Genomic DNA, 26,676 nt, shown 5'->3' with positions numbered 1-26,676 from the left:
CCAAGATGTAGTTTTAATTCATACCATTTTATTTTATGCTATTCTTGGGAGGCAAAACTGTAAAAAAAAAAAAAAAAAAAAAAAATGTAGATTTGGCTATTTTTTTTTTATTTTTTTTTACTGGTACGGTTTTAACCATATGGGATAAGCATTTTTATTGTTTGTGCACTTTTGGATGTAGGATTCCTCGTGTGTTTTTTTTTCTAAGCATATAAAAACAAGATAAATTGCAGATTAGTGGGGGTCCGAATCCAGAGACCACCACTGATCCTGGGAATAGAGGTAAATATTGCTACAGTGAACACTGGGGCACTCCTGCTGCCATTCACTTCAATGGAAATGCTACAGAAGTGCTGTACTTCAGATATTTCTAGTGCTCCCATTGAAATGAATGGGAAAAGGAGTGCACCAGCGTTCACTGCAGTTGTATATACAGTGGGGATAAAACAACCCCTGTTCTCAAAACCACTGGGTGTCTCATTACCACCTATAAACAATTTATCCTATAGGATAGAGGGTAAATATTTTTAACATTTGAATTTTTTTATATTTCACACTGCCGCCACAGCAATTGATTTCTCACACGCTATACTGCAGTGCTTCTATATTGCATAATATTATTGCTGTTCTATTATACTTTGCCTGTGGCGCTCCCATTTTGACATTGCGGGGGCACAGACTGGTTGTAAGACACAGCTAGAACATGTAGGGGTTGGAATGAGAACGCTAAAAGTGATCTATCGGCATTAGCCATTCTGTCCATTAGTCATACAATCTGTTGCTCTAATGCTATCATGGATCAGAACAACGGACTTCAACAATGGCAGAGTGAACATACCCATATTTCTTCTAGAAATTTACGAATAAATAGCAAATTGGGTGTTACCGCTCATCTTGTCAAAGTGGTGTGTGTTCCTGCACAACTGTGTGTCATCGGAGTGAGAAGGGACATGCAGGAGGAATCCAGTTGCCAATTTTTTTACTTGAGCGGTGAAAATCTGCTTAAAAATACCCTGTATCTACAGTACTACCATATAAATATATCTCAGAAATGAGAAAGGGAGTGCTAGTATATCCTAAAAGTTCATGTAGCAAAATCAGACAGCAATTTATTGCCAGGCATACTGTACAGATATATCACGCATGGGCTTTCGTAGCCGAGCCTTGACCACTCACCCCTAATGAAGAGGGCTGTGGTAATCTATAGAACATAAAATATGCCCCAGCCCATCTGGTAAGAGCACAAAAGGTTAACATACCCTCACTGCTAAAATAATTTTCATCTCATTTGGGATCTTTTTTCGCGTTTTGTTTTTTACTAGAAATTGGAAACTGCAAAACATTCCCTGTTTGGAACAAAATTTTCCACAGAAACATCATCCTCAATCTGTTTGACAAACAAATTATCGAAAGCTACAACTTAATCTGCAAAAAGCAAGAATAGCCGGGATGTACAATTAGAGCGGACACTGCTGACACTCTCCATAGCACAGAGATATGTTACGAGGCTTCTCGAGTGGGCAGACGTGTGCGGACGCTTGGCTGGCAACGCAACGCCTGATATCATCTGTCTCTCGTTCCTATACTTTGTGCTTCGTGATCACTAATTATCTCGCTGTTATCACATCCAAGACCCTTGATTTATGAATAAAGCGTATGGCTAATGAGGAGTCTGAACACGGGCCAGGTTTCCTCCTCTTGTTGTGCTGATCACACTCTCTGTTTTTCTGTAGATCTCAATAACAAGTATGTATGAACCAACCCTGACAGCAGCCACACTATATACGATTGAAAGCAATAAAGGGACATTCCACCCACAGCTAAATTTCCCCGTCTGCTCCATTGTATTGTATTGTATTGCTCATTTGCATACAGAAGAAACCCGGTATTTCTACCGAACAGCGGCGCGAAGAAGACATCTAAAGGTGGGAAAAGAATAGCCTTTCTTAAGGCTATTCCTACGTGTTAAGGAGAAAAAACGGGATTCTAATGATTGGATCCCCTTAAGGAAATCATGGCTGGGTTTTCAAGTACAGAAAGTTCCTGCATTCATATCCATTGGCAACCAATAAAGACAGACTGTCTGTGTTTAGATTTCCAAAAATGTTCCACTTTTGTCTACAAATATAAATAAGTTTTGTTTTTGTTTTTTTTTGCACAGGCATTTTCCACCTTATTAACATATCCAACATTATTTTACCTTGACGACAGAATTCTGCAAGGGCTTATCTTTTGCAAGAAGACCTTACATTTTCCCATTTTGGGAAAGCGTACTTTTTGATTGCATTTTAGAACATTTTTTCGCTGGTTGAAAGACAAAAAAAAATTCTAGAATTATTTTTTTAAATTATGTTCACTGTGAAGGGAAAAAACATAGCTGTATTGCACAGGTCATTATGAGTGTTTTATTTATTTTTACTGAATGAATGTTTTATTTTTGTAAACTTTTTTTTTTTTTTTTTAAATAAAGCTTTATATACCAGTAATTATTACATACATTTGAGACAAATATATAGAGAATGGTGGGAGGAACAATATCACCATATCAGTTTATCATAACCAGACTCTGGGATTAGATTTTGGAGTCCTTCTAGCACCTAGAAACACTCATTGTTAACCCCATGTAGGAGATGGGTGTGGGCTGAAAACAGATGGCTCTCAATCTCCCTTAGGTATCAGTAGGGGAATGGATCTGAGAATAGAAGGGTTAATCTATTGGAACACTGGAGCACTACTAGCCTAGGAGACAGTGTATCAGAGCTAAGATTGCTAGGCTATGGTACACAGTAGTTTTATTTGTTATCAATAACATTAGGTGTCTAGAAGTTGATTGAATATATACTCACTAGGCAGTCTTAATCCCAGAATAAGGGGACTACACCCAGACTCCCTAGTGTTTGGAATGTATATCACACTCCTAAAAAAATTCTTGTATTTATAACAATAGGGGCCGCTTGCCCTGACCTTTTACTTGATTTTACAATAAAAGTTAAGTTTTAACCTTTGTCTTGAGGACACCCCTTATGTGAATATAATTATTACATACAATTTTAGTCCCTGTAGTGTTCTTCCAATCACTTGCACCTATGTAGTGAAATGTATTAGCCTGTGTCAGATTATGACAGGCAGTATAATACAAGTGTACTCAAGGCAGACTGGGGGAGCCTTCATTAGGCCCCCGCTGCCATTTAAAGACATTGGCACCCTGCAGTCACGTTCACAGAATAGTCTGACACTTCACAACTGACAGCTCACCTTGATATGCTCCAAAACGGCAGTGGCCACATTAGTATGTAGATCTATAAGCCTCTTCTTTTCTAGAAGCTCTGGCAGAGAGCTGAAAGAGAAAGACGGGAAGGACATGTTTAATTTCACAGACACTACATACATTTTAAATTGATGGTTTCCATCCGCTTTTATATTAGCTGAGTTTCTATACCCCTGTCCCTAAAGTACAACTACCAAAATGTAGTATCATAAACTACCCTGGAATATTGTGAAATAGTCTAAAGGGGGTATTCATTTTACAGATGCCTGGGCAGCTCATATCAATACCGCTTAGTATTTATGAAGAATTTAACTTTAGGGGAACAAAAGAAAAGTATTTTGAATATAAATAGTAAGGTCTAGTTCACACTGGGCAAGAAGGTGCAGATTTTGACGCGAAATCCACTCCCTCACAATAGAGGTCTATGTAGACCACTAGTGTTCTTTTTTCCGCTATCGGTTTGTTCCCGCTTGCGGAAAAAAGAAGCGAGATGCCCCTTCTTCAGGCGGATTCTGCGGGTGATTCAGCCACGTTGTCTGGCCTGCGACAGCACCCTCCGGATTAGGCCCATTCATTTGGGCCTAATCCGGAGCAGAAATCTGCGATGGAATGTGTTCACATGGAACCCGTGTGAACTAGCCCTACTGGAGAAACACAAAATAACACCACAAATATCTAAAAATTAAATATATTTAACATATAATTCAATAACAATAACATTAACATAACAATATGTATTTTTACATTCCCTTGAAAAACCATCTACCCAGCACTTACCTGACAGCAGATGTAAGTTTAGCTGTGTTGTCTGACAACATACTGATTGCACCTTCATCTTCACCTTCCAAGCCCTGAGACACAAATAAAGATTGAATAAAAGCTACACAACAGAAATGTTTTAAGCAATGCAAAGTAGTTATCGAAGTAGGTTCAAAATATGCAATAGACTGTCACCCATGTCTAGTGCTTGTACCCATGTCTTGTACCTGCTTCTGCAAAACACTGGATGAGGGAAGACACTGTGAGTAGACAACTAGCACTACTAAGGGGATGGTCTTTTAAAAAATATAATGGGTGATAAAACAAAACAAAAAAATCATAAACTGCAAGGCAAGGGACCTCAAACCCATGGGGATATAAACCGGTTTATAACAGTTACCAAAATGTATAAAATCAGAATGTGTACCTGTGTATATATAAATACATAGATCTTACATTGAACTCCAGAAATGTAAGAATAAAAACAAATAATCCAGTTCAGCGGTATAAAAAGATATACTAAGGCTAATAAAAGAGGACAACCGCATGACCAGGAACTACACTGGTTTGATCTTTTCTTCAATAAATCAGGCACAGACATACATAACCACCTACAGCAATACATTGATACTCATAGAAATGTATCCAGGGGGCAACACAGTGGCTCAGTGGTTAGCACTGCGCTGGAGTCCTGGGTTCGAATCCCGCCAGGAACAACATCTGCAAGGAGTTTGTATGTTCTCCCCTTGTTTGCGTGGATTTCCTCCCATTCTACAAAGACATACTGAGAGGGAAAAAAATGTACATTGTGATCCCTATATGGGGCTCACAATCTACAAAAAAAGGAAATGTATCCAGCATAGAATTTAACTAGTGATTAGGTCAACGGTCTGCTTTGCAATACTAAAATTATTATACCCCCACCCCTCCTTACATAAACCAATTCTATATCATCTCAGATGTCCCTGAGTTCACGCTTTCAAAAGGTGGCCATACACATTAGACCTATGTTGAACCAGCTGATTTTGGCATGACTGACCAGCCATCTAGGGCCACAATCACATCTGCATTGGATTCTCCCTTCAAATCCTTTGACGTAGAGTGTGTCTAAGGCCCTGTTCACATGGGGAGCGGATTGGCGGATTTTGGTCCTGAGAGTGACATGGCTTCCCCTTCTGGAGTAGGCTCAAATGAATGGGCCTAGTCCGGAGGGTGCTGTCGCGAGGCGGACGTCGGGGCCAAATCAGCTGCGAAATCCGCCTGAAGAAAGGGCAGCTGGTGGTCTACATAGACCTCCATTGTGAAGGGCCGGATTATGGCGTGGATTCAGCGTCAAAATCCGCCCCCTCTTGCCCAGTGTGAACGAGCCCTAACATCACAGAAGAAAAATTCCTCCAAGCGTCACTTTTTGTCAGCAATGTCAGGCATAAAGCAAAGGCTGCCCAGAAGATCCCCATTACAATCAATGGAGTCCTTCAGAATCCGTTGTTGTCATAGAGCGGATCCGTATTTATTACTTATTCTTATACGATGGACCAGAAGAATGGATTAAGCAACAAAAGTGTGAACGAACCCCAATATGTATGGAGGTTTTGGATAGAAACACCCCCATAGAAGGGCTGGGCATTTCCTTATAAACATACCTGACCATTTGCTCTGAAAGGTAGATAAGCTGTAGCCACAGGAGTCTGGCAGCTACTTACTGCCATATTGCTATTGAGTACATGCACACTCGGCTCAGTGTATGGTGGAGATTGGAGGAATAGTTGAATGAACGAACATTCCCCTTCCCTACAACCACTATGAAGACATATTGATGTATAGGAGTATACAGCTTCACTCAAAGATACCACATAACTGCTGTTAGCTAGACAGCAGAACCTCAGACGTCTTAGGATGCCTTTTGTGGTTGCCAAATACGGAATGAAGTTTTTCACAATTGGACTAACAATAGAGTATCTACAACAAACCGAATATTCCAGTAGTGTTTTTACAGATGTTTTTACAGATGTTTTTCCCCTGACAGGAGACCATGGGGGAAATTTATAAAGACTTGTTTCCTATGCAGTTTAGATCCCCTGTGCACTGCCATGGAGATGTGCCGAAATTATTAAGAGGCAGATGCCTCGTACACATGTCAGACACTCAAATCTACACTGGTAGGAGCGGGTGTACATAGGAACTAACAGCCCTCACGCCCCTGAAGACGCCTCTTAGGCTAGGTTAAGGCACCTGCAGCACAAAACGTCACGAAAATCCTACTCCCATTCACTTCAATGAGAGCTTCAAGCAGTAAAAGGAAAATGTTTGTTTTGGTACCGTGTTAGCCAGTGGTTATAAAATATAAAAAACAAAAAAACTTTGCAAGTCTTCAGTAGGTGATACCTTTTTTAATGGCTAACTCATAATGATGACAGAATATGACGTTTCGAAGCTTCCTCTGAGCTTCTTCTTCTTACAAGGTTATATCTGAAGAAGAAGCTCAGAGGAAGCTTCGAAACGTCATATTCTGTCATCATTATGAGTTAGCCATTAAAAAAGGTATCACCTACTGAAGACTTGCAAAGTTTTTTTGTTTTTTATATTTTAGCTTCAAGCAGGACATTTCTTTGTCGCTAGCTGATTTTTTTTCTCCAGCTAAAGAAAAATAAAGCATATACACAGTCCAGTCATATTAATGTGACCACCGCCTACTTTACACGTCAACGTTAACCAGTTGCAGAAGGCGCATGTCATCAGCCATCTGGGTGCACTCATCATTGTGGAAGGCACGATGGAGCAACACAAGTCTGCATCTATCCTTGTGGACCATGTTCGCCCCTACATGTGAAATGATTTTCCTCAGGATGATGGCATCTACCAGCAGGACAATGCGACGTGTCATAAAGCTCGCAGTGTACATGCGTGGTTGGAGGAGCACCAGGATGAGTTTACCGTACTCCCTTGGCCAGCAAATTCCCCAGACTTGAACCCAATCGAGAATCTGTGGGACCACCTCGATCGGTTTGTTCGCACCATGGATGCTCAACCGCGTAACCTAGCGCAGCTGGCCACGGGACTGGAGTTGGCATGGCTCAACATCCCAGTGACATCATCACAACATCCCCTCTCTTCCTGCACATCTCGCAGCGGTCTGCTCTGCCAAAGGTGGTTATTCTGGATTTTGACAGGTGGTCCCATTAATGGGACTGGACTGTGTATCTCCCAGTGAAATTATGGAATTCAGTTTTTACTGAAGGCAGAAAATGTGCATAGAAAACAAATACGCATTCTGCAGAATGGCTCTGGGCTAAACTAGTACTGTGACACATCAGCTATATACATATCAGATTGGCACATTATATTTTATGCAGAATGAAGTCATCCAGGTATCACTGTAGGTATTTGTGCAGTTTAGTAGTAGCAGCGGAGTTAAGGGGGTGGAGTTAAAAATTACCCAGACCTATAAGAAATATAGAAGGGCCGGTGCATAAGAAAGAGTAGTAAAAAAGTTGTACAAAGCTGTGTTAAATGAAAATAAAGTTGGTGCAATGTGAAAAATGTTGGTATATAGGAATGTAATGAATTGAAAAGGTTTTTTTAACATGTTTTAAATGTTTTGGTGTTATAGAATACTGGGGTGGGTGTGATTCCCACGTCAGTATATAGGGCAGGTAGACACACCTGTACTTTAGGAAGCCTGATGAAGTGCGTCTAGCACGAAATGGTCCTTGCTTCATTGTCTCTGCATTCCATTTAATCCATCTCCGATTGTGTATGCTGTCTAAGTGCCATTTTTTAATGATGACGAATTAAAGCTTGAAAATTTTACTTTTGGTTGGTGAGTGCCCTGTTTCCCTTTACAATTTTTTAGTAGTAGCAGAGTTCAAGAGGTGTTTTTTTTGCCTTTGTGCATCCTATTGCCTGTCACTCTATTGAGGTTTTGTTTCTTTTTGTGATGTGAAACATTTCCATAGGAGAGCATAATGTGATATTTCTCCTCCTTACCATTATGGTTTTCAGTCTTTTCACTTCATCCTCTTGGTTACGGTAAGATTCTAGTTCTTGCTGCACAGATTCTGCAACTTCTGGAAAAGGGCTGAAGAAAAATCGTAAAGTGCTTTAGGCTGAGCAGGAAACACTTTCTATACAACTATTTTATTGCTTTCCAGGTATCCCTAAGGATTGAAAACATGAATAGCCAGGAGACCAAACTGGTTAGCAGACATTCTTGTAAGATGAGCTGTGTGTCTATGGTGATTTTTAAGGTGCTTTCTAGGATTTATCAATTGATGACATCAGAAGGAGTTGATGTGGTCTGTGTCCTATTTATAGCCTAATTGCAGCTGAATGGAGGTTTTTTTTTCTATGGCTATACCCCTAGAGCCGTGATGGTGAACCTATGGCACGGGTGCCAGAGGTGGCACTCAGAGTTCTCTCTGTGGGCACCCATCTGTGGAACAGATTATACTGTGTGGGGGCCACTGTGGAGCAGATTAGACTGTGTTGGGTCCATTGTGGAGCAGATTGGACTGAGTGCCGGGCACTGTGGAGTAGATGGTACTGTGTGTGGTCCACTGTACAGCAGATTGGACCGAGTAGGGACCCTTTACTGTTTATATCACACAGTATCTGTTTTATAGCAGACATGTGATATTATTATAGGTCATAATAACATTGCACGGTCCCTATAAAACAGATCTGTACAATGTAAATAGTGAACATTAATTGTTCAAAATTATACCAAATGCAGTACAAAGTTGTTTGTATAACTGAAAGCTTTATAAAGCCCCATTCACCATATTTTGTGGATCCGTAATTGTCCGCAATTGTGCATCCACACAGGATTAAGGTTAAATTGCTATTTTGACACTTTGTAAGAATTTAGTGGGTTTTGGGTTGCAGTTTGGGCACTTGGTCTCTAAAAGGTTCGCCATCACTGCCCTAGAGTAATACTCATTTAAGGCGGAGGGGAGGGGGCTATAACATAACTATACATTGATGTTGACCTGCATCCTTCCCTCTGCTTCTGCCCTGGGCTTTGTGTCAGCTCTCCTGCTATGTTTGCATATAGAGCGGCTGCAGTGGTGACATCACGTTGATGGGGCTGTTGCAGCTCTAATGGTCCTCTCAATTCAACTTTGTTCCCACTTTGTATACAAGTAGAGCAGTGGAGCCGACAGCCGGCCCAGCACATTGAAGAGGCCAAATTGTTTTGATGCATGCTGCAGTCTCTTCACTGGATACCAAGCATTATACAGTCCTATGAAAAAGTTTGGGCACCCCTATTAATCTTAATCATTTTTAGTTCTAAATATTTTGGTATTTGCAACAGCCATTTCAGTTTGATATATCTAATAACTGATGGACACAGTAATATTTCAGGATTGAAATGAGGTTTATTGTACTAACAGAAAATGCGCAATATGCATTAAACCAAAATTTGACCGGTGCAAAAATATGGGCACCTCAACAGAAAAGTGACATTAATATTTAGTACATCCTCCTTTTGCAAAGATAACAGCCTCTAGTCGCTTCCTGTAGCTTTTAATCAGATCCTGGATCCTGGATGAAGGTATTTTGGACCATTTCTTTCTACAAAACAATTCAAGTTCAGTTAAGTTTGATGGTCGCCGAGCATGGACAGCCCGCTCTCAAATGATCTGAAAACAAAGATTGTTCAACATAGTTGTTCAGGGGAAGGATACAAAACGTTGTCTCAGAGATTTAACCTGTCAGTTTCCACTGTGAGGAACATAGTAAGGAAATGGAAGACCACAGGGACAGTTCTTGTTAAGCCCAGAAGTGGCAGGCCAAGAAAAATATCAGAAAGGCAGAGAAGAAGAATGGTGAGAACAGTCAAGGACAATCCACAGACCACCTCCAAAGAGCTGCAGCATCATCTTGCTGCAGATGGTGTCACTGTGCATCGGTCAACTATACAGCGCACTTAGCACAAGGAGAAGCTGTATGGGAGAGTGATGAGAAAGAAGCCGTTTCTGCACGTACGCCACAAATAGAGTTGCCTGAGGTATGAAAAAGCACATTTGGAGAAGCCAACTTCATTTTGGAAACAAAGATTGAGTTGTTTGGTTATAAAAAAAGGCGTTATGCATGGCGTCCAAAAAGAAACAGCATTCCAAGAAAAACACTTGCTACCCACTGTAAAATTTGGTGGAGGTTCCATCATGCTTTGGGGCTGTGTGGCCAATGCCGGCACCGGGAATCTTGTTAAAGTTGAGGGTCGCATGGATTCCACTCAGTATCAGCAGATTCTTGAGAATAATGTTCAAGAATCAGTGACGAAGTTGAAGTTACGCCGGGGATGGATATTTCAGCAAGACAATGATCCAAAACACTGCTCCAAATCAACTCAGGCACTCATGCAGAGGAACAATTACAATGTTCTGGAATGGCCATCCCAGTCCCCAGACCTGAATATCATTGAACATCTGTGGGATGATTTGAAGCGGGCTGTCCATGCTCGGCGACCATCTAACTTAACTGAACTTGAATTGTTTGTCCAAAATACCTTTATCCAGGATCTGATTAAAAGCTACAGGAAGCGACTAGAGGCTGTTATCTTCGCAAAAGGAGGATCTACTAAATATTAATGTCACTTTTCTGTTGAGGTGCCCATACTTTTGCACCGGTCAAATTTTGGTTTAATGCATATTGCACATTTTCTGTTAGTACAATAAACCTCATTTCAATCCAGAAATATTACTGTGTCCATCAGTTATTAGATATATCAAACTGAAATGGCTGCTGCAAACACCAAAATATTTAGAACTAAAAATGATTAAGATTAATAGGGGTGCCCAAACTTTTTCATAGGACTGTAAATTGCATGGACACTGTGCTTGGTATTGTGGCTCAGCCACATTTATTTCAATAAAACTGAGCTGTTATTTCATGTGACCAATGAAAGTAACGACATTGGCACAGAACAGAGGTTACAGCACTCAGAGAGAAAATGGCTTCTCTAATACCACCTATAGGTAACTAACCTGTAAGGTCATTGTCCAAGCCAGAGCCTTGAAAAATGATTAGGGATATCAGCAAGATCTGAGACATCTATCTGTACACAACTCTGTTACACAGCTTTTGATCCTCATCAGTACAGAGTAAGCAATAAGACGGTTATAGACTTAGGGCTAGTTCACATGGGGCTCCGTGTGAACACATTCTGTTGTGGCTGCCGATGCAGTGCACCAGCATCCTGTCGCGGCTTTCCGCTCCAGATTAGGCCCAATTGAATGGGCCTAGTCCGGAGGGAGGTGTCGCTAGGCGGATGTCGCGGCTGAATCAGCCGTGGAATTTGCCTGAAGAAAGGGCAGCTTGCTTCTTTTTTCTGAGAGCGGGAACAAACTGCTCACAGAAAAAGGAAATGACCGGCTCCCATTGATTTCAATGGGAGGCAGCAGGATTTTGACGCGGACTGTGCGTCAAAATCCTGACCATTTTGCCCCGTGTGAACTAACCTTTGCAGGGTAGATACCCAATGGTGGGACTAGAGAGAGTTTTCTTCCTACTGGAGATCATCTAATTTGTGAAATGAATCCTTAGTTTATATATGTAATATACATATACATTTTGGTATATACATAAAAAAAAAAAAAAAAAAAAATCTAGACCTTTACCTGCCTTTGTGTTTCTGCCAGAATTTATCAGCCACTGTTAAATCATAGGACTTCTTGTTCTTCTTCTTAGGCCGGGCACCAGAAGGGCTGCTTTCCACTGCTGCCGATTCCTCCAAATTGACTCTGTTTAAGTGGAAGTCCTACAACACAAGAAGTGAATATTAGGTAGGTTTAGTGAGCGCTGCGAGTCTTTTGATGTGCTAAGTAAGAATTCAGATGGGGTGAAAACAGTAAATAAGGACAAAATACATTAGATCTTCCCAGCACCACCAGAAGAGGTTAATAAACAAGCCTTGCATTGTCCTCTTCTGTCAGTCTGCAATAATCATAACATGATCGAAACATGGATTGTAATGGATCCTTTTGTTCTCTGGACAGTGGCTTCTTCCCTTCTCTCCATTCAGAACACACACTAAGTGCATCAGAATTCCTTGTGCCACATTTATCAAGAGTTTTAAACACCTTAAAGGGGTATTCCCACTTCGCATACTCACCAGTCTTCGTTGCTGTAAATTCTTCTGTCTTCCGGCTTTGTTGCGTCATTGGTGGGTGGGGTTACATACGCCTCTGTCTATTACAGCGGATGCCGGGTCTGTATTCGCATTGTGAAGGCTAGACTGGTCTATGAGCGTGCACGCAGGGCCAGCGGCCGCTTGGCTTTGCATATGTGAATACAGACCCGGCATCCACTGTAATAGAGAGGCGGATGCCGGGGAGTGTAAACGCCGGCACAGATGCCTGCAACATCGCTATGCTCCTGCCCTGCATGAAGCCAGCAGCGGCAGAAGCGATGCTGTTATTCCCTCCCCCCGAATAGCAGAATCACTCCTGCCGCTGCTGGCTTCATAGCCATGTTGCAGGCATCTGTGCTGGCGTCTAACCCTCCCCGGCATCCGCTGCAATAGAGAGCCGGATGCCGACACAGTCTGTATTGGCGGTCCCTTCCCCCCAAAGGGTAAACTACCCCCCCTCCCCCTCCAGGCTCGCTCCCGTGCACTTAGCCCCTCCTCCCTCCCCCCTCAGAGCAGGCAGACACATCACTTGACTTATGACCAGATAAGTCAAGGGATGTGTAAAAAAAAATGAATAAAGTAAGATAGTGGACAAACAAAGCAGTTTTGCTGAAGCAATGTATTTAGGAAAAGTCTTACATTCACATTAACAAGCATTATAGATAGGATCCTTGTGATGGGACAACCCCTTTAACGATTTGTGCAAAAAAAAAAAAAAGAAAAAAAAAGGGCCTAGTCTGGAGGGTGCTGACGCAAGCCGGACGCCGTGGCTGAATCAGCTGTGGAATCTGCCTAAAGAAAGGGCAGCTCGCTTCTTTTTTCCGTAATCGGGAACAAACCGCTCACGGAAAAAAGGACGCTAGCAGTCTACAGAGACCTCTATTGTAAGGGGGCGGATTTTGAGGTGGATTCGGCATCAAAATCCGCCCCCTCTTGCCCCCTGTGAACACGCCCTTATGATATTCTTTAATAGGTTGCACACGCACATAGACACCTCTCCAAAAGATCACCCCTTTACCCAAACAACATTTTCTGTAATGGATTTTTAGTTTTCCATACCAGCCATTTTCTTTGAGAAATCTGACTCTCTAGAAAACCACTTTTTCATGCAATTTTGGATGGTCATCTCAAAGAGGTCTCATTGTATATAGAAATATGAAACAATCTCATGAAGGAGTGCAGTGCAGTGTTTTCTCCCTTCTGAATTCCGTATACTCCATTTCTCCCCGTGCTCCTGCTGGATCGCACATAGCTCAGCCCTAGTTATTTTTCTCTAACACTCATCTTAATACTACTTAACATGCAGAGAATAAACACCTGAGGAGGATACGCTCTCTGTCAGCTTCGATCACATCTCCAATGTGTTAACTGGCTCCGTATACCCTGTTCCAATCACCCGACCATAGAAAAACAGAGCTCTGCTACAATGTACTGCACACAAGATGACAGATGCAAATTATAACAAAAAAAAAACTTTACCCTTTTAGGAAATGAGATCCTTTCTAACTCATGAAGACAGAAAGAGAATGAAAAAAAAATGTATAAAAATTATTCGAAAATATTCCTCACTCTCAGGGCTCACGAACATAACAGAGCAATGCAGAGACGTACAGAGCCTGTGAACTACTCTACGCTCTACACTGTGCTCGACAGTGATGGCCAATTTTGGAATGGTTGTCACATTGTCATTTTTAAAACCATGAGTGTCTATGGGTCTATTCACACATCTGCTTTTTAATGACGGACTGTTTCCATAGCTGTCGTGCTCTATCTTTTGACAGAAACAGATAGAGCCATATGGATAGACCTATAAAAATTTGTGGGTTTTAACACGGCGGTGTGGTGGCCATTTGGAAAAAATGGCTAAAATTTGGCTTTTTTTTTTCAAAGTCATGTGAACAAGCGCCTTCAACGAGCTTCAACAGACGACACAGTTGTTTTTCATGGGCGTTACGTCCGTTAAAAAGAGCACACTGTTCTGTCAATAGGGTCTAAAGTGCTAGTTCCCTTGGTATATATATTCAAATCAAATCAAATCAAATAGGCTTTATTGGCACATCCGAATAGATATTTGGCATTGCCAAAGCTAGTACAGTGATGGGGGTGGGGGGTGAAGTTGGAGTCGAGGGGGAAAGTATGGGGGGGGGGTGATTTGGGGTATAACAGTCAGTGGAGTCTCATGTTGGATGATTTTTTTTTTCGTCCCGATGAATTTTGCAGATCACATGCTGTTCCAAATGCAATTATAAATGCACTGAATGTTAGGGGCCACATGCTCAAGACAGAACAAAGGAATTGGAAGGGGAAAGAGCAGATTTCTATTCACAGGCTGTTATGCTGCTCTGTGCTCCCTACCTGTACATTGCTCAGAGAGGAGTCTGCAACTTGTCTACAGTTCACAGTGAATGTAAGAAGAATCCCACTACTTCTGACTAGCTACTTGTGTTAATACTGTTGAGATGTTAGGCATATGGTATGGAGCTTTACTAACAGTAAGCTCACACTAGAATACAGGTTTCTGTGCTTCAGGTCCACTTGGGAACTCAAAAAATGGAACCCTATCCGCTTAAAAAGCGGTTATCCGCAGAAATCCACAAACCCCATAGACCATAATAGGGTCCACTAGGTTTCTGTTCAAAAATCGGTGGAGAGAAAAGTCTTGCTTGCATGACTTTTCTCTTTGCATATTTTAAGCGGAATAGGGGACGGAATCCTTGAACGGTTGGTCACCCAAAACTGTGCTCAGATTATTCTTTTTCATTGTCAGGCATCTTTCTAGCAGCATTTGAACCTGGATTTGGAGATGTCCTATGTTATGCTCACTTGGGCTTTTTTCCCCCTGTCAGTATGTCTTTTTTGGAGTCTGGGAGGAAACCCAAACAAACATGGGGAGAACATCCTTGCAGATGTTGCCCTATGCAGGATTTAAACCCAGGACTCCAGCGCGGCAAGGCTGCAGTGCTAACCACTGTGCTCCCCACTTGGGCTTCTTTTGTAGCTACCTTACAGTTGCTTCCAGCAGAATTACATATAAAGAAATGGAGGTGAAAGGTATGTCCCTTGCTCAGGGAGAAATGCAAAATGTGCTGCAGCCATAATGGGCCTATTAGGACCAGAAAAACTGATATGACATCACATATGAAGGCTTATACAGCCAGAAAATAGATTTATGGGAAGTATATCTGCTTCTAAAGCTTTGCTAAAGATGAGGCTTTAGTCAAAGTCAGTCAGATTAGGAATGTGGACAGGGCAGTGGTTGGCTTAATGACTCTACATACTAGGTTGGGCCCCACGGTCTTCTTATCATGGGGGTCTGATTACTGATCAGACACTTACTACTTATCCACAGGGCAAGTGTTGCTTGTGGTACGACACTTTTAAAGAAGTAACGTTTTATTTTGGGGAACATCTGTGGACCAATGAAGAAAAATAAACTGATCATTAGGTTCCTCCATTATGTCATGATCCTTAGGACAAAGTGCCCTACCCTCCTGAATGGATCCACTATAAACGTGGTAAACAAACATGGAAGATCCTGTCAACAACCGTGTGAAGTAAACTTCTAGAACATTCCTCACACCGATGGAAATTTTTCATTGATGTTTCTGTGAATAATATTTAGATGGTCGCTGTATCCTGAGGTTAGCATGTGCCAGTTATACAGAAGTGCAGCAATAAAATATCTAATTGGCATAAATTGATGAAGTGTTTTTGGCCGGTATACCATTGACATGTTTATAACCACCAGGAGGCCCCTCTATATGACTGTATAATGAAAGGTTATGCAACTCTCTGAAATACTTGGGTTTCAAATCCCTTGGCATTTACAATGTTCTACTTTTCATCCAAAGAGTATAATCTAAGAAGACCTACTACTTCTTGTGTTTGTTACAATGTATGGAGCATCGACTCCAGCTCATAGATACATCATAGCAAACTACCAAGACAGGAAAGAGTATTTGCTGAAGATGTTCTTTAGATCATAGAGTGCAACCTCAAAGAATCTTACACAATGTGGACATTGGACCACATTATGGACCTCCGGTGCTAGCTTACCTCCGATGAGAGAAATGAAAGTGCACAAACGTTTCTAATCCTGATATCATCTGCGAACAGTCAGAAAGCACCCATACACATAAAAATGTCAGCAGTTCCACCAAAATCTTTGAGGTACCACCTTTAGCTTTACTATTTATACTACTTGGTTATACGATATTGTAGGCAGAGATGGGCGTACTGTTCTGCTGACTTACCAGTTCACAGAATGGAAGAATCGACTCTATTTCCTTACGTTAGCCATAAACACTTGTCAAGCCAGAGAAGCAACCCACCCGAAAGATCTGAATCATAAATTGATTCACAAATTGGCAATACCTAAACTGAGTAAGAAATGTGTTCATCTCTACGTAAGTTATCCTGAATTCTAAATTTGGGTGAAGTGTATATCAGGCTCTTCTAGTGTTGTTTTCTTTAATATGGTATAGGATTTCAGCCTACACTAGACAGCTGGAGACCTCTTGTGGAAGAATAGTGTCACCGGCTCTAAAGCTATGGATTAGGATACAGATTATCTGAGATTTATGAAACAGAGAACATGAAAATGAGAAACACCTTTGTTTGGAAAGCCCTGCTTACTGAAACGCAGGAGATGCATTATCCCTCCCTCCTCAGGCCTACCCTACATCCCCTTTATAACTAGAGAAATTTTACAATTCTTCTACAGGCTATTAAAGAATCATTTACATCCTAATAAATCATGGCCAAGACAGAAATAGCTGGCCACGGGGCAACACGGTGGCTCAGTGGTTAGCACTGCAGCTTTGCAGTGCTGGAGTCCTGGGTACGTATCCCGCCAGGAACAACATCTGCAAGGAGTTTGTATGTTCTCCCTGTGTTGTGTGGATTTCCTCCCATTCTACAAAAACATACTGATAGGAAAAAAAGTGTACATTGTGATCCCTATATGGGGCCCACAATCTACATTAAATTAAAAAAAAAAAAAAAAAGCTGGCCACAAGTTCGGACCACTATGGCGTGATGACAGACACAGCCAAGCAGCGCTGCTCTATGCAGTTTCTGTACTTCCAAACACGAAAATACGGTAGCTAAACGTGCTGCAATATTTCTATAATTTCTGTTCACTACTGTTGGACCTAAAAGGGTGTCCCATTAAGGACTTTTATTCAACACTCCATTCACCTCTATAAGGCTGCTTGGACTGTAATAAGCCCGCAACCACATAGAAGTGAAAAGAGCGACAATCATGCAACTGCACTTGTACTCCATTCACAAGGAGGCCTAAGGGGGAGATTCAAGCTCCCGTCCTCCTGATCACTGGGGGGACCCAACAATCGCACACTTATTCCCTGTCCTGTGGATAGGGTATAAGTGTCCATAACGGGAGAACCCTTAGAAGCAAACAGCATAGTGCCGCTTCATTTAGAGGTTTCCAAAAGTTTCACACTGATGGCTGAGACATAAAGACATTTATTCCCATTTCAGTCATGAAGTCTTAAAGGGAATAACCATGAAGACTACAAATTATGTGAGAAACAATCGACAAAAGAAACACAAACAGCGGCACCACTTTTTTTTTTAGAAAAATTGACCAAAAACATGCGGCAATCTCAATGGTAAATTAATGCCTTTCTTAACCCAAAAACATTATGGGGAGTAACACTGGGTAAAAACACACCCCAGTGAAAACATGGTTGGGTGCTCTCTGTTATGAAGTAGAAAAAAGTCCAAAAATTTGCAAAAACGTAGAAAAAAGCAGGGCACTCACCAACCAGCAGATAAAACTTGACCAAATTTTATTTCATTCCTTTAAAAAAAACATCGTGGCACTCGTGCCACAATGTTTTTTTAAAGGAATGAAATAAAATTTGGTCAAGTTTTATCTGCTGGTTGGTGAGTGCCCTGCTTTTTTCTACGTTTTTGCTACAAATTATGTATTTCATATTTCCTTCCCTCCTCTTGTACAAGCCTTTTCAGGTTAGACCTTTGTAAAAAAAAACTTCCCTATTTAACATGAACATTGCAGTAACCTTATAGATGCTTGCAGAAAACAGTACTATGGACGGGTTCACACCTGCGACCGGTCTCCACTTTCAGTTTCCGTCTTCTGCCCAAGAAACTGGGCAGGAGGCGGAAACCAGCAGTCATTTTTCAAACCCAATGGGTTTGCAAAGTGTCTGGCCGTGAGAGTTTTATGGTCTTCGCTGCTAAACCTTTTTTTTTTTTTTAACCGGACACAAAGTCGGACATGCAGAACTTTGTGTTCGGTTAAAAAAATCCGGTTTTGCCACGGAGACCACAAAACACTCACGGGTGGACATAGTCTGCTGGGTTTCCGTCTCCTGTCGGCAGAAGGCGGAAACTGAAAGCGGAGACCGCGGCGCATATGTGAACCCGCCCTAAGTGTGGTGAACCTGCCTTAAGTGTTATATGTATATTTTTTTACTGCATTCTTGAGACAAGAAAACTCACCAGAACATCATGCACCAAGGCCTGGTATGTCCATGTGTGATGAAGAGGAGTGGAGAGGTCTATATTTCTGTCCACAAGGACTAACAAAGGCCTCTGGAAGCTGAGAATGGAAAAAAAAAGGAGAAAATGACTATTTACCATTGCAACCTAATGAAAACTTGTAAAATCATAACCACACAAATGCAGAATGGACAACACAAAACAGGTGAACATCTAAGGCTAAGTTCATATCGTAAAAATAGTAGATACGAACAGGGACCCCATTGACTATAATGGGATCTGTTGGTTATTTTTAACTGAAATCGCTGGACGAAGACGTCGGGCTTGCAGAACTTTTTTGTCTGGTGGTTTTTGATGGATCTGGACCAGAACAACATCAAGTGTAAGTATGGGTGCTCCTAATTCTCCCTGGATGGATGTTGGGAGAAAGAATGATTGGTCATGCTGAATTCCAACTTCCTAAGTTTTCAGGCGAGATAAACTACTCCTAGAGGTCAGGTCATTGGTTTATTTTCCTTCCTCAAAGAATCTGGGGATATTATCACTCCTTCAGAAGAGATAAACTAGCCAAATATATACATCTCATTAGCATCATTCAAAGATTGCAGGAAGCACTGATAGAATCTGAAAACCTTGCATTATATCTTGCTGACCGATCTTAAAAATACATTTGAATTCTAAGCTTTTTCAGACATGAAAATCTACACTTAAGATGCAGGGTGGTCACCAATATTAATGCACACAAATGTATAAAACCAATTTTAGGTGAATATAACATATAACCAAATCTAATGTACTGTGGTTATTACCTGAACTGCCCCGTGCCAAGGTTATCTCCAGTAAACAGACTGTTTCTGGCATCCCGAAGATTTTCACGTAACTTCTTATCCAGTTTCTAGGACATATGACTGTGTTACTACAGATGGACAGATTTGCACATCCAACTCATAATATGGGATAAATGCTTAAACACATTAGCAGAAGGTAATCCTGCATCTCCAAGGCCTCATTTCTTTTGCTCTCTGCCACAGTAGTGAAATGCTGGACAAGAACCGATGCCATTAATTTCTATGGGAATGTTTTTGGCATCTGGCGCATCAATTTTGATGTCGGGCGACTCCATGAGCCAGAAAGAAAAATACTGCAGGCAGCATTTATCTGTCCGGCTATGTTCAACTACGGACACAGGACCAGTGTACAAAATAGACAAAAACGTCATCGGTTGTGCCGGTTCAGGTAAAAAGTAACTGGTCAGAAATACTTGGTAAATGTGAACACAACATAAGGCTTCATTTTATTAACTGTAGTAACCCCCGCTATGAATCAGAACAATGCACTGAACTGTATGACCTTTACTATTCTTGAAGACTTGAACTATCCATGTATTACAAGGACAGTCATTCATCTGAAAAGCCACCTTGGAAAATTACATTCACTACTGCAGGGGCAAAGCCTGGATGTTTGCTGGGGGTGTCGGGGACATTGAGCTTAAATGAGCTGTCTCTGATACTAACTCAACAAAGAAAATAAAGCAGACGTTAATGTCCTGATATCTCCAGTAAATACAATCAATACAATTCTCACCACTGCCACCATCTCTGCAGCATTGCCTCTTGGACATCTGATGATTGGCACTGCCCCTATAAAAAGAGAAGCAGGTTCAATAAGCATTCAGGCCAATAACAAAGTTACCTCCTACTTGGTATTGACACAATTTTCCCTATTTTTTCAGTTGTATCTTTAAAACAATTGAAGGGCACCTAAAGCCATTTTCACATGATTACTATTTGGTCATTATTTAGCATCAGTATTTGTAATGCTTCGTTCACATCTGCGTTCAGTATTCCGTTCAGGGTGTCCACATGGGAAACCCCCGAATGGAATACCAAATGCAATTGCAAGCGCTGTGTAGTGAAAGCACACAGACCCCATAGACTACAATGGGGTCCATGTGCTTGCCATGTGCTGCCCGCATGAATCATGTGGACAGGAAAGTAGATGGTGAACTACTTTCCTGTCCGTATGATCCCTGCGGAGATCTGGTGGCAAGCACATGGACCCCAGTATAGTCTATGGGGTCCGTGTGCCATCACTGCACACCGCTTGCTTGCGTTCGGTATTCCATTCGGGGGGGTCCTCATGCGGACTCCTCCAGACGGAATACGAACGCTGACGTGAACGAGGCCTAAGCCAAAACCAGATGTCTACCCAAAACACAGAGTAAGCATAAATCTTTCCATTTATATTTTTTCTCTCTTTAGGATCCACTCCTGGCTTATAAATACTGATCCAAAACACTGCTTTGCTGAATATACAATGACCTGACAGCATAAGCTTCCTATTACCATTCCTAAGTATACTGTATGTTATTCATAAAAGGGTGTAATATGTCAGCAATGCTTTCTTTTTTTGTTGAATTGTCCAATTTGCAGACACTTAAAAAGGCTGTCTGAAAATGTAAACTTATCCTCTATCTGCTAGGCTTCTAGACTGTAATATTAATATACTATCCTTAGGATAGGTCATCAGTATCAGATCAGTGGGGGTGCAAAATGCAGCACCTATACTGATCAGCAGCTTGACGAGTCTAGGGTGTTTGGAGGAGCGTTGTGACCTCTTCACTGAATAACAAGTACAGCGCCATATATTTTGACCAGCTGTGCATGGTATTGCTGCACAGACCTATTCTTTTGAATAGTTTGAGCTGCATGATGGCTGTGTTACCAATGGTGTGAGATGGGAAAGCGGCGCCACAGCCTCAGCCATTAAATAGACCCCCATCAATCTGACAATGATAAACTATCCTAAGGAAAGATCATGAATATATCTAAACAAAGAAAACCCCTGTAATGTTTTGTTGCCATAATTAGTTGGAAAACTGAACTGCATAGTCTCTGTTTTTCTTAACAGTTACCAATGGCAAACTGATTTGCTACCTTGGAATTTTAATAATAATATAGAAAATGAATTACCCATTTCTTTCAGATTGAAGTAAATTGGAGAGTCAATTTGCTCATATCTACTTCCAAATAGCGGATGTATATGCATACTGAAGAAAACCCAGTAGTGCATTAGCCAATCTGTCTTGTAGGCCAATTTCTATCGGTAGTGGCTGTCGGCAATACTACATATTAACCACAACACTTACCAACTGGGTAATTATAAGGGCGGGTTCACACGGGGTATTTACTTAGGATTTTGAGGCCGAATCCGCCTGAAATTCCTGATCAAAAAGACGGCTCCCATTTTTTCCGTGAGCGATACGCTCATTCTTTCAGGCAGATTCGCCTCGCGACATCTGCCTGAAGACACTCCTTTCCGACTAGGCCCATTCATTTGGGCCTAATACGGAGCAGAGTGCGCGGCATCCAGTTGCAGCTACCAGTATTTTAGACCGGGCGCTGAGGCGGCCTCCGTCTCAGGTTCCGGTCCAAAAAACCCTGTGTGAACTTACCCTAACAGTGTTGTGGGTCACTAATAAAATCCTGACTGATCAGGTGACTCTTTTCTTTAACCTGTTCTCTCCCTGCACTGGATTGAAGAGAATGGATAAAAACAAGTAACAATTTTGTGTTACCCATATGCAACTATAGAAAATACTGTTTCTGGACTACTACAATTCAGGGAGTCCATCGCTTTGGAGAAGACTACTCTACACTTCTACCAGAGAATGGACATTTGCATCCTGAAATCTGCTCAGTAGTTACTAGATTGTGTGTTACTACATGTATACACAATTTTTTCTCAATATGAAAGAGTTAAAGTACAATAGCTTTGCTTCTTGAAACTGGATAATAAAGAATTTTAGCCAAGGCATCAGTGGAAGAAGAACTCTCCTGCCAAAAATTACCTAGTGTGACGAAGAAGCAGAACAGACTGTCCACAATGGTATCCATGATTGTTTCCATCTCTGTGTCTGTGATGTCTGGTCTGTTCAGAGCTAAATAAAAAAACAAGGTGAAACATAACTATTTTACAGCACACAATATATATGTGGACGGGGGTGGGGTGGGGGGGTGGAGGGGATTAAACAATTACGGTAAATGCAATGTCCCATCTTATCTTATAAAATGACTATATAATCATGGCCTTTAAGACGACCCTGAGGACCCATCTCTTCACGAAAACCTACAACCTTTAATAAAACTGCCACCACAACACTGTCTGAACAGCCTCTATGCTCATCTACTGTCTGACCCGCTTCCTTATAGATTGTCACACTTTGCGGGCAGAGTCCTCCATCCCACTATACTAGATAGTCTATTGTATCTCTTTGTGTATTGTGTACATAAACTCTTTTCAAATGTAAAGCAGAATGGAATTAATAGTGTTCTAAAAATAAATAATTATTATTATAGGATATGTCATTGGCAGAGATTGTGAGAACAGAATATGTGGCGTTGATTCAGGGATACAGCCCCTTCACCATTTTAACATTAACAGCGCTGCCCCTGGCCACCCGCTGTGCAGGGAACTGCAGCTCACTTCACTAACTTCAAGCACCACAGGACTAAGTGTGTTCATTCTTACGGTAGGATGGGCTGGGGCCCAGGGGGTTATGGAATATCCTAGAAATGTGCCATAAGGTTATGATATGGACAAAGGCAGAACAGTTAGATAAAAGTGTATACATGTATGTAGTTTTCATATCAACATTAGAGTTTGGTTAGATTTTGGGTAAAGAAATCAAATATTTTCGGGCTTCGCTGCAGCTGTGTGTGGTCAGAAGATAACAACTTATAGGGGTATGATCAAATTTCTCCCCAACAGTTCAGCTAGTCAGAGTTTCAGTGACCACTATGCCTAAACATAAGTCAGACTGTAGGAACGCATCTCTGGGTCAAGGAGTCAAAAATGATTTTCCTGACCCAATAGGGAAACCTTTTGCAAATTATGGAAACTAATGTACCATGAACTACCTTATTACTTCAAGAGCAGATCTTCAGGTGCAGAGACAACTAAATTATCTCTATAATGTGCATACAATACCTTAAAGGACACACTTCCCTGCTTCTGGGAGCACTGTAAGCATAATGTGGGTGTGCAAGACTGAATTTTACTTAGGGTAGGAAGTGGTTAACATTTAAAGGAGTGTTTGCTTTAGAAAATCCCTATCCACATATCTAGTTAGGGCTAAAAGGGTGTAATAAAGGAGAACCCCTCTATTGATCAACACAAAGAAATCCTGCAAAAAGCAGAACCCACCTGTGTGCCCTCTTTATTTCAATATCGCTGTCTACGGCCTCAACCATAATAGCTTTTAAGGTCACGGCAGAGGGATCCAGCCTATGTGTAACTGGAAACAACCAACTGAACAATTCTACTTACCTCTATAAGAAACAAGCTCCTTATTCTGGTTGCACAGCACAAACATGTCATCTTCTAATGTAATAAAATTCAGGTACTGATCAAAAACCTGGAAAAAAGAGAAATAATGTTTGCACAAAGGCTTTACTACAGAGCAATTCTCAAAAACCCTATACATTTAAATCTTAAATGTGATGATTCTATAGTATAGTTAAAGTAAACCAGCCATCTTATTTTAGCCCCACGTATCATTACACAAAATGGTGATGGGTCTCTAAAGATTCCGCTGTCTGGAATGTGCTTTGCAACAAAAAGAAAAGAAATAAAGTAATAAACTCGAGCACACTACCTGTTGGTTGTCCTATCTTCTTAGCAGTCATGTAGCCAATCTGGCTTGACTGAAATCTTATAAAGTTGTAAGTGTCTTGGCCTGTGGGACATCTTCAGACATCTTTAGTAGCAAAAACTACATGCAAAGTGCATAAATACACTTCAGACATGCACCAGATGCCACCGAAGCTAGATTGTAATGACGAATCTTGGCCTGTGGGATGTCAAACAAGCCAGGAAGGGTGTGGGACTGCAGGACTCCTCAGAAGACTAGGGACTCCCATATGATTCTTCACACATAGCTATAACTTTAATAGAAATTGATTTCCTTTACGCTGCTATAGACATTTCCAGACAGTGGAATCTTTAGAAAACTATTAACATTGTGTATAAAAGTCCTATTAGACCCAACAATTTTATAGGCGATTATCGGGAACTAATGCTCATATCCTATCATCTGATAAACAATTGCTTGCTTTCAGCAGGACAGAAGATCAGCGTCCGCCAGCAGCACACCACTCCATGTAATAAGGGCTGTGCATATGGCAAGCAATGAAAGTACACGCTGGAGGAACAATCACTTTCACTGTAAATTGAGGCACACCAAGACGGAACCTAACAGACCCATTATAAGTGAATGGAGTCCAGGAGGTGCTGTTGGTGTCCGTAAAATGATCGCTCCATCTCTCTAGTCATTTTTGATTTTCTGCTCCCATAACAGCAAAAAATAAATATCTATGTAGATGTGAACACAGACCACTTTGGTCTGCACAGGTACAAGCATATATATAGTTTATCAGATGTGCATAACCCTTGTTGGTTTGAGAGACACAATATGGCTGTATACTGTGGGATGCTACAGTGTCTCATGAGCAAGCTCATTTGATAAGCCACTCACATTGACAAGCTTTCAAGTAATACCAATTGCAACTAAGTCATAAAAACAACCTCTTTCCATTGTTGCAAGGTGTATTTTCTAACAGATGTGCATTGTGTTGAGGAATATTACACACACAACACTGCTATACCAATCCAATGAACTGTTTAGCAGTCAGTCAAAATTTTTCAACATGCTGAAGCGCCTATTATGGGATTGTCTCCTGTTTAAGGCTGGTCTTACATGACCATAGTGGTTTTTGCGGTCCGTAATTTGGTGATCAGTAACACTAAATTTCACTCCGCAGTCGTCCATGTCCGTGCCATGATGTCTGTGACTTTGCGGACCTGCAGTATTCAGTGCGGACCTCGGTCATGGCACAACACAGTTAAAATATTCGGTGGTGTAAGAGGCCGCACTGAATACAATGTGTCCGCAATTGTGGACCATTTGCGGACTACACTTACTGTCATGTAAGACCAGCCTTAGGGCCAGTTCACACGGAGTTTACAGGCGCGCATTCTGACACGTGTACACGTGTCAGAATGTGAGCGCTCAAAACAGATCCCATTCATTTCAATGGGTTGTTACGGGCATATAACGCGTGTACTTTTTCATGCGTAATTTTGCGGCCGCAAAATTACGCGCGTTATACGCCTGTAACGACCTATTGAAATGAATGGGATCTGTTTTGAGTGCTCACATTCTGACATGTGTATACATGCCAGAATGCGCGCCCGTAAACTCCGTATCAACTGGCCCTAAGGCTGCAAAGAAAGGCAATACAAAGGAAAGGCAATAGGATCTTAAGAACCTATAGTATACTAAAGAAGAAATCAACCTCACCTTTGAGACATGAGTAACCGTGTTTGCAGTGAGAGCTGCGCTGGCAATGTCTTCCAGTTTACTGCGGGATATTGCAGAAATAAAGTTTAAATAGTAAGACTCGTATAACTGGGTCCTCAGGTCCTGTTAGAAAAACCAAAAGAACAAGACTTTAACATTGAATCAGTCACAAAGAAAAATATTTGATTTATGTTGAAACATACTCGTTCCATTTGAAAACTATGGGGTTTACTAAAGAAGACAGAGATACTGGCAGAAGATGGACTCCATTGCATTTTCTTATATGCTGAATTAGTAACCATAGAAGGGGAAGGAATTGTTCATTAAATTAAAGGTATTAATCCATCAGGGAACAACTTCCCACTCTTTGAAATTTATATGGAACAATCCCTCTATGGAGGACCTTACTGCACTCCTGTCTGTTACATTAAATACATACAGTATATTTCCCATGAAGTTACATAACTCTGCATTGTGTTACAGTTCTGCTACTCCTCCTGGATATGTATGTATAAACTTGATATTAACCCCTTAGCGACCCTTGACGTAACTGTACGTCATGGGTCGCATGGGGATGTATGGAGCGAGCTCACACGCTGAGCTCGCTCCATACACGGCAGATGCCGACTGTATAATACAGCCAGGACCTGCCACTAACAGCAGCGG

General features: G+C 41.4%; 1 protein-coding gene across 1 annotated transcript in view; it reads right to left on the bottom strand.

Annotated features, from left to right (window-relative positions):
• The window catches only part of SCFD1 (sec1 family domain containing 1), a 74,138-nt gene that overhangs the window by 40,001 nt on the left and 7,461 nt on the right, over positions 1-26,676 (bottom strand). The window contains exons 5-14 of the mRNA XM_075282991.1: positions 26,011-26,133; positions 23,979-24,066; positions 22,501-22,590; positions 20,235-20,290; positions 19,460-19,545; positions 18,651-18,750; positions 11,650-11,789; positions 8,015-8,105; positions 4,046-4,119; positions 3,256-3,337 (exon numbers count right to left, since the gene is read on the bottom strand). Of these exons, the coding sequence (XP_075139092.1) occupies positions 3,256-3,337; positions 4,046-4,119; positions 8,015-8,105; positions 11,650-11,789; positions 18,651-18,750; positions 19,460-19,545; positions 20,235-20,290; positions 22,501-22,590; positions 23,979-24,066; positions 26,011-26,133 (930 nt within the window). The remainder of the gene's footprint in view (positions 1-3,255; positions 3,338-4,045; positions 4,120-8,014; positions 8,106-11,649; positions 11,790-18,650; positions 18,751-19,459; positions 19,546-20,234; positions 20,291-22,500; positions 22,591-23,978; positions 24,067-26,010; positions 26,134-26,676) is intronic.

This window comes from Leptodactylus fuscus, chromosome 7, assembly GCF_031893055.1.
Source record: "Leptodactylus fuscus isolate aLepFus1 chromosome 7, aLepFus1.hap2, whole genome shotgun sequence".
Lineage (NCBI taxonomy): Eukaryota > Metazoa > Chordata > Amphibia > Anura > Leptodactylidae > Leptodactylus > Leptodactylus fuscus.
Note: the sequence above shows the minus strand (reverse complement) of the source record. Positions and strands in the feature narration are given on the sequence as shown.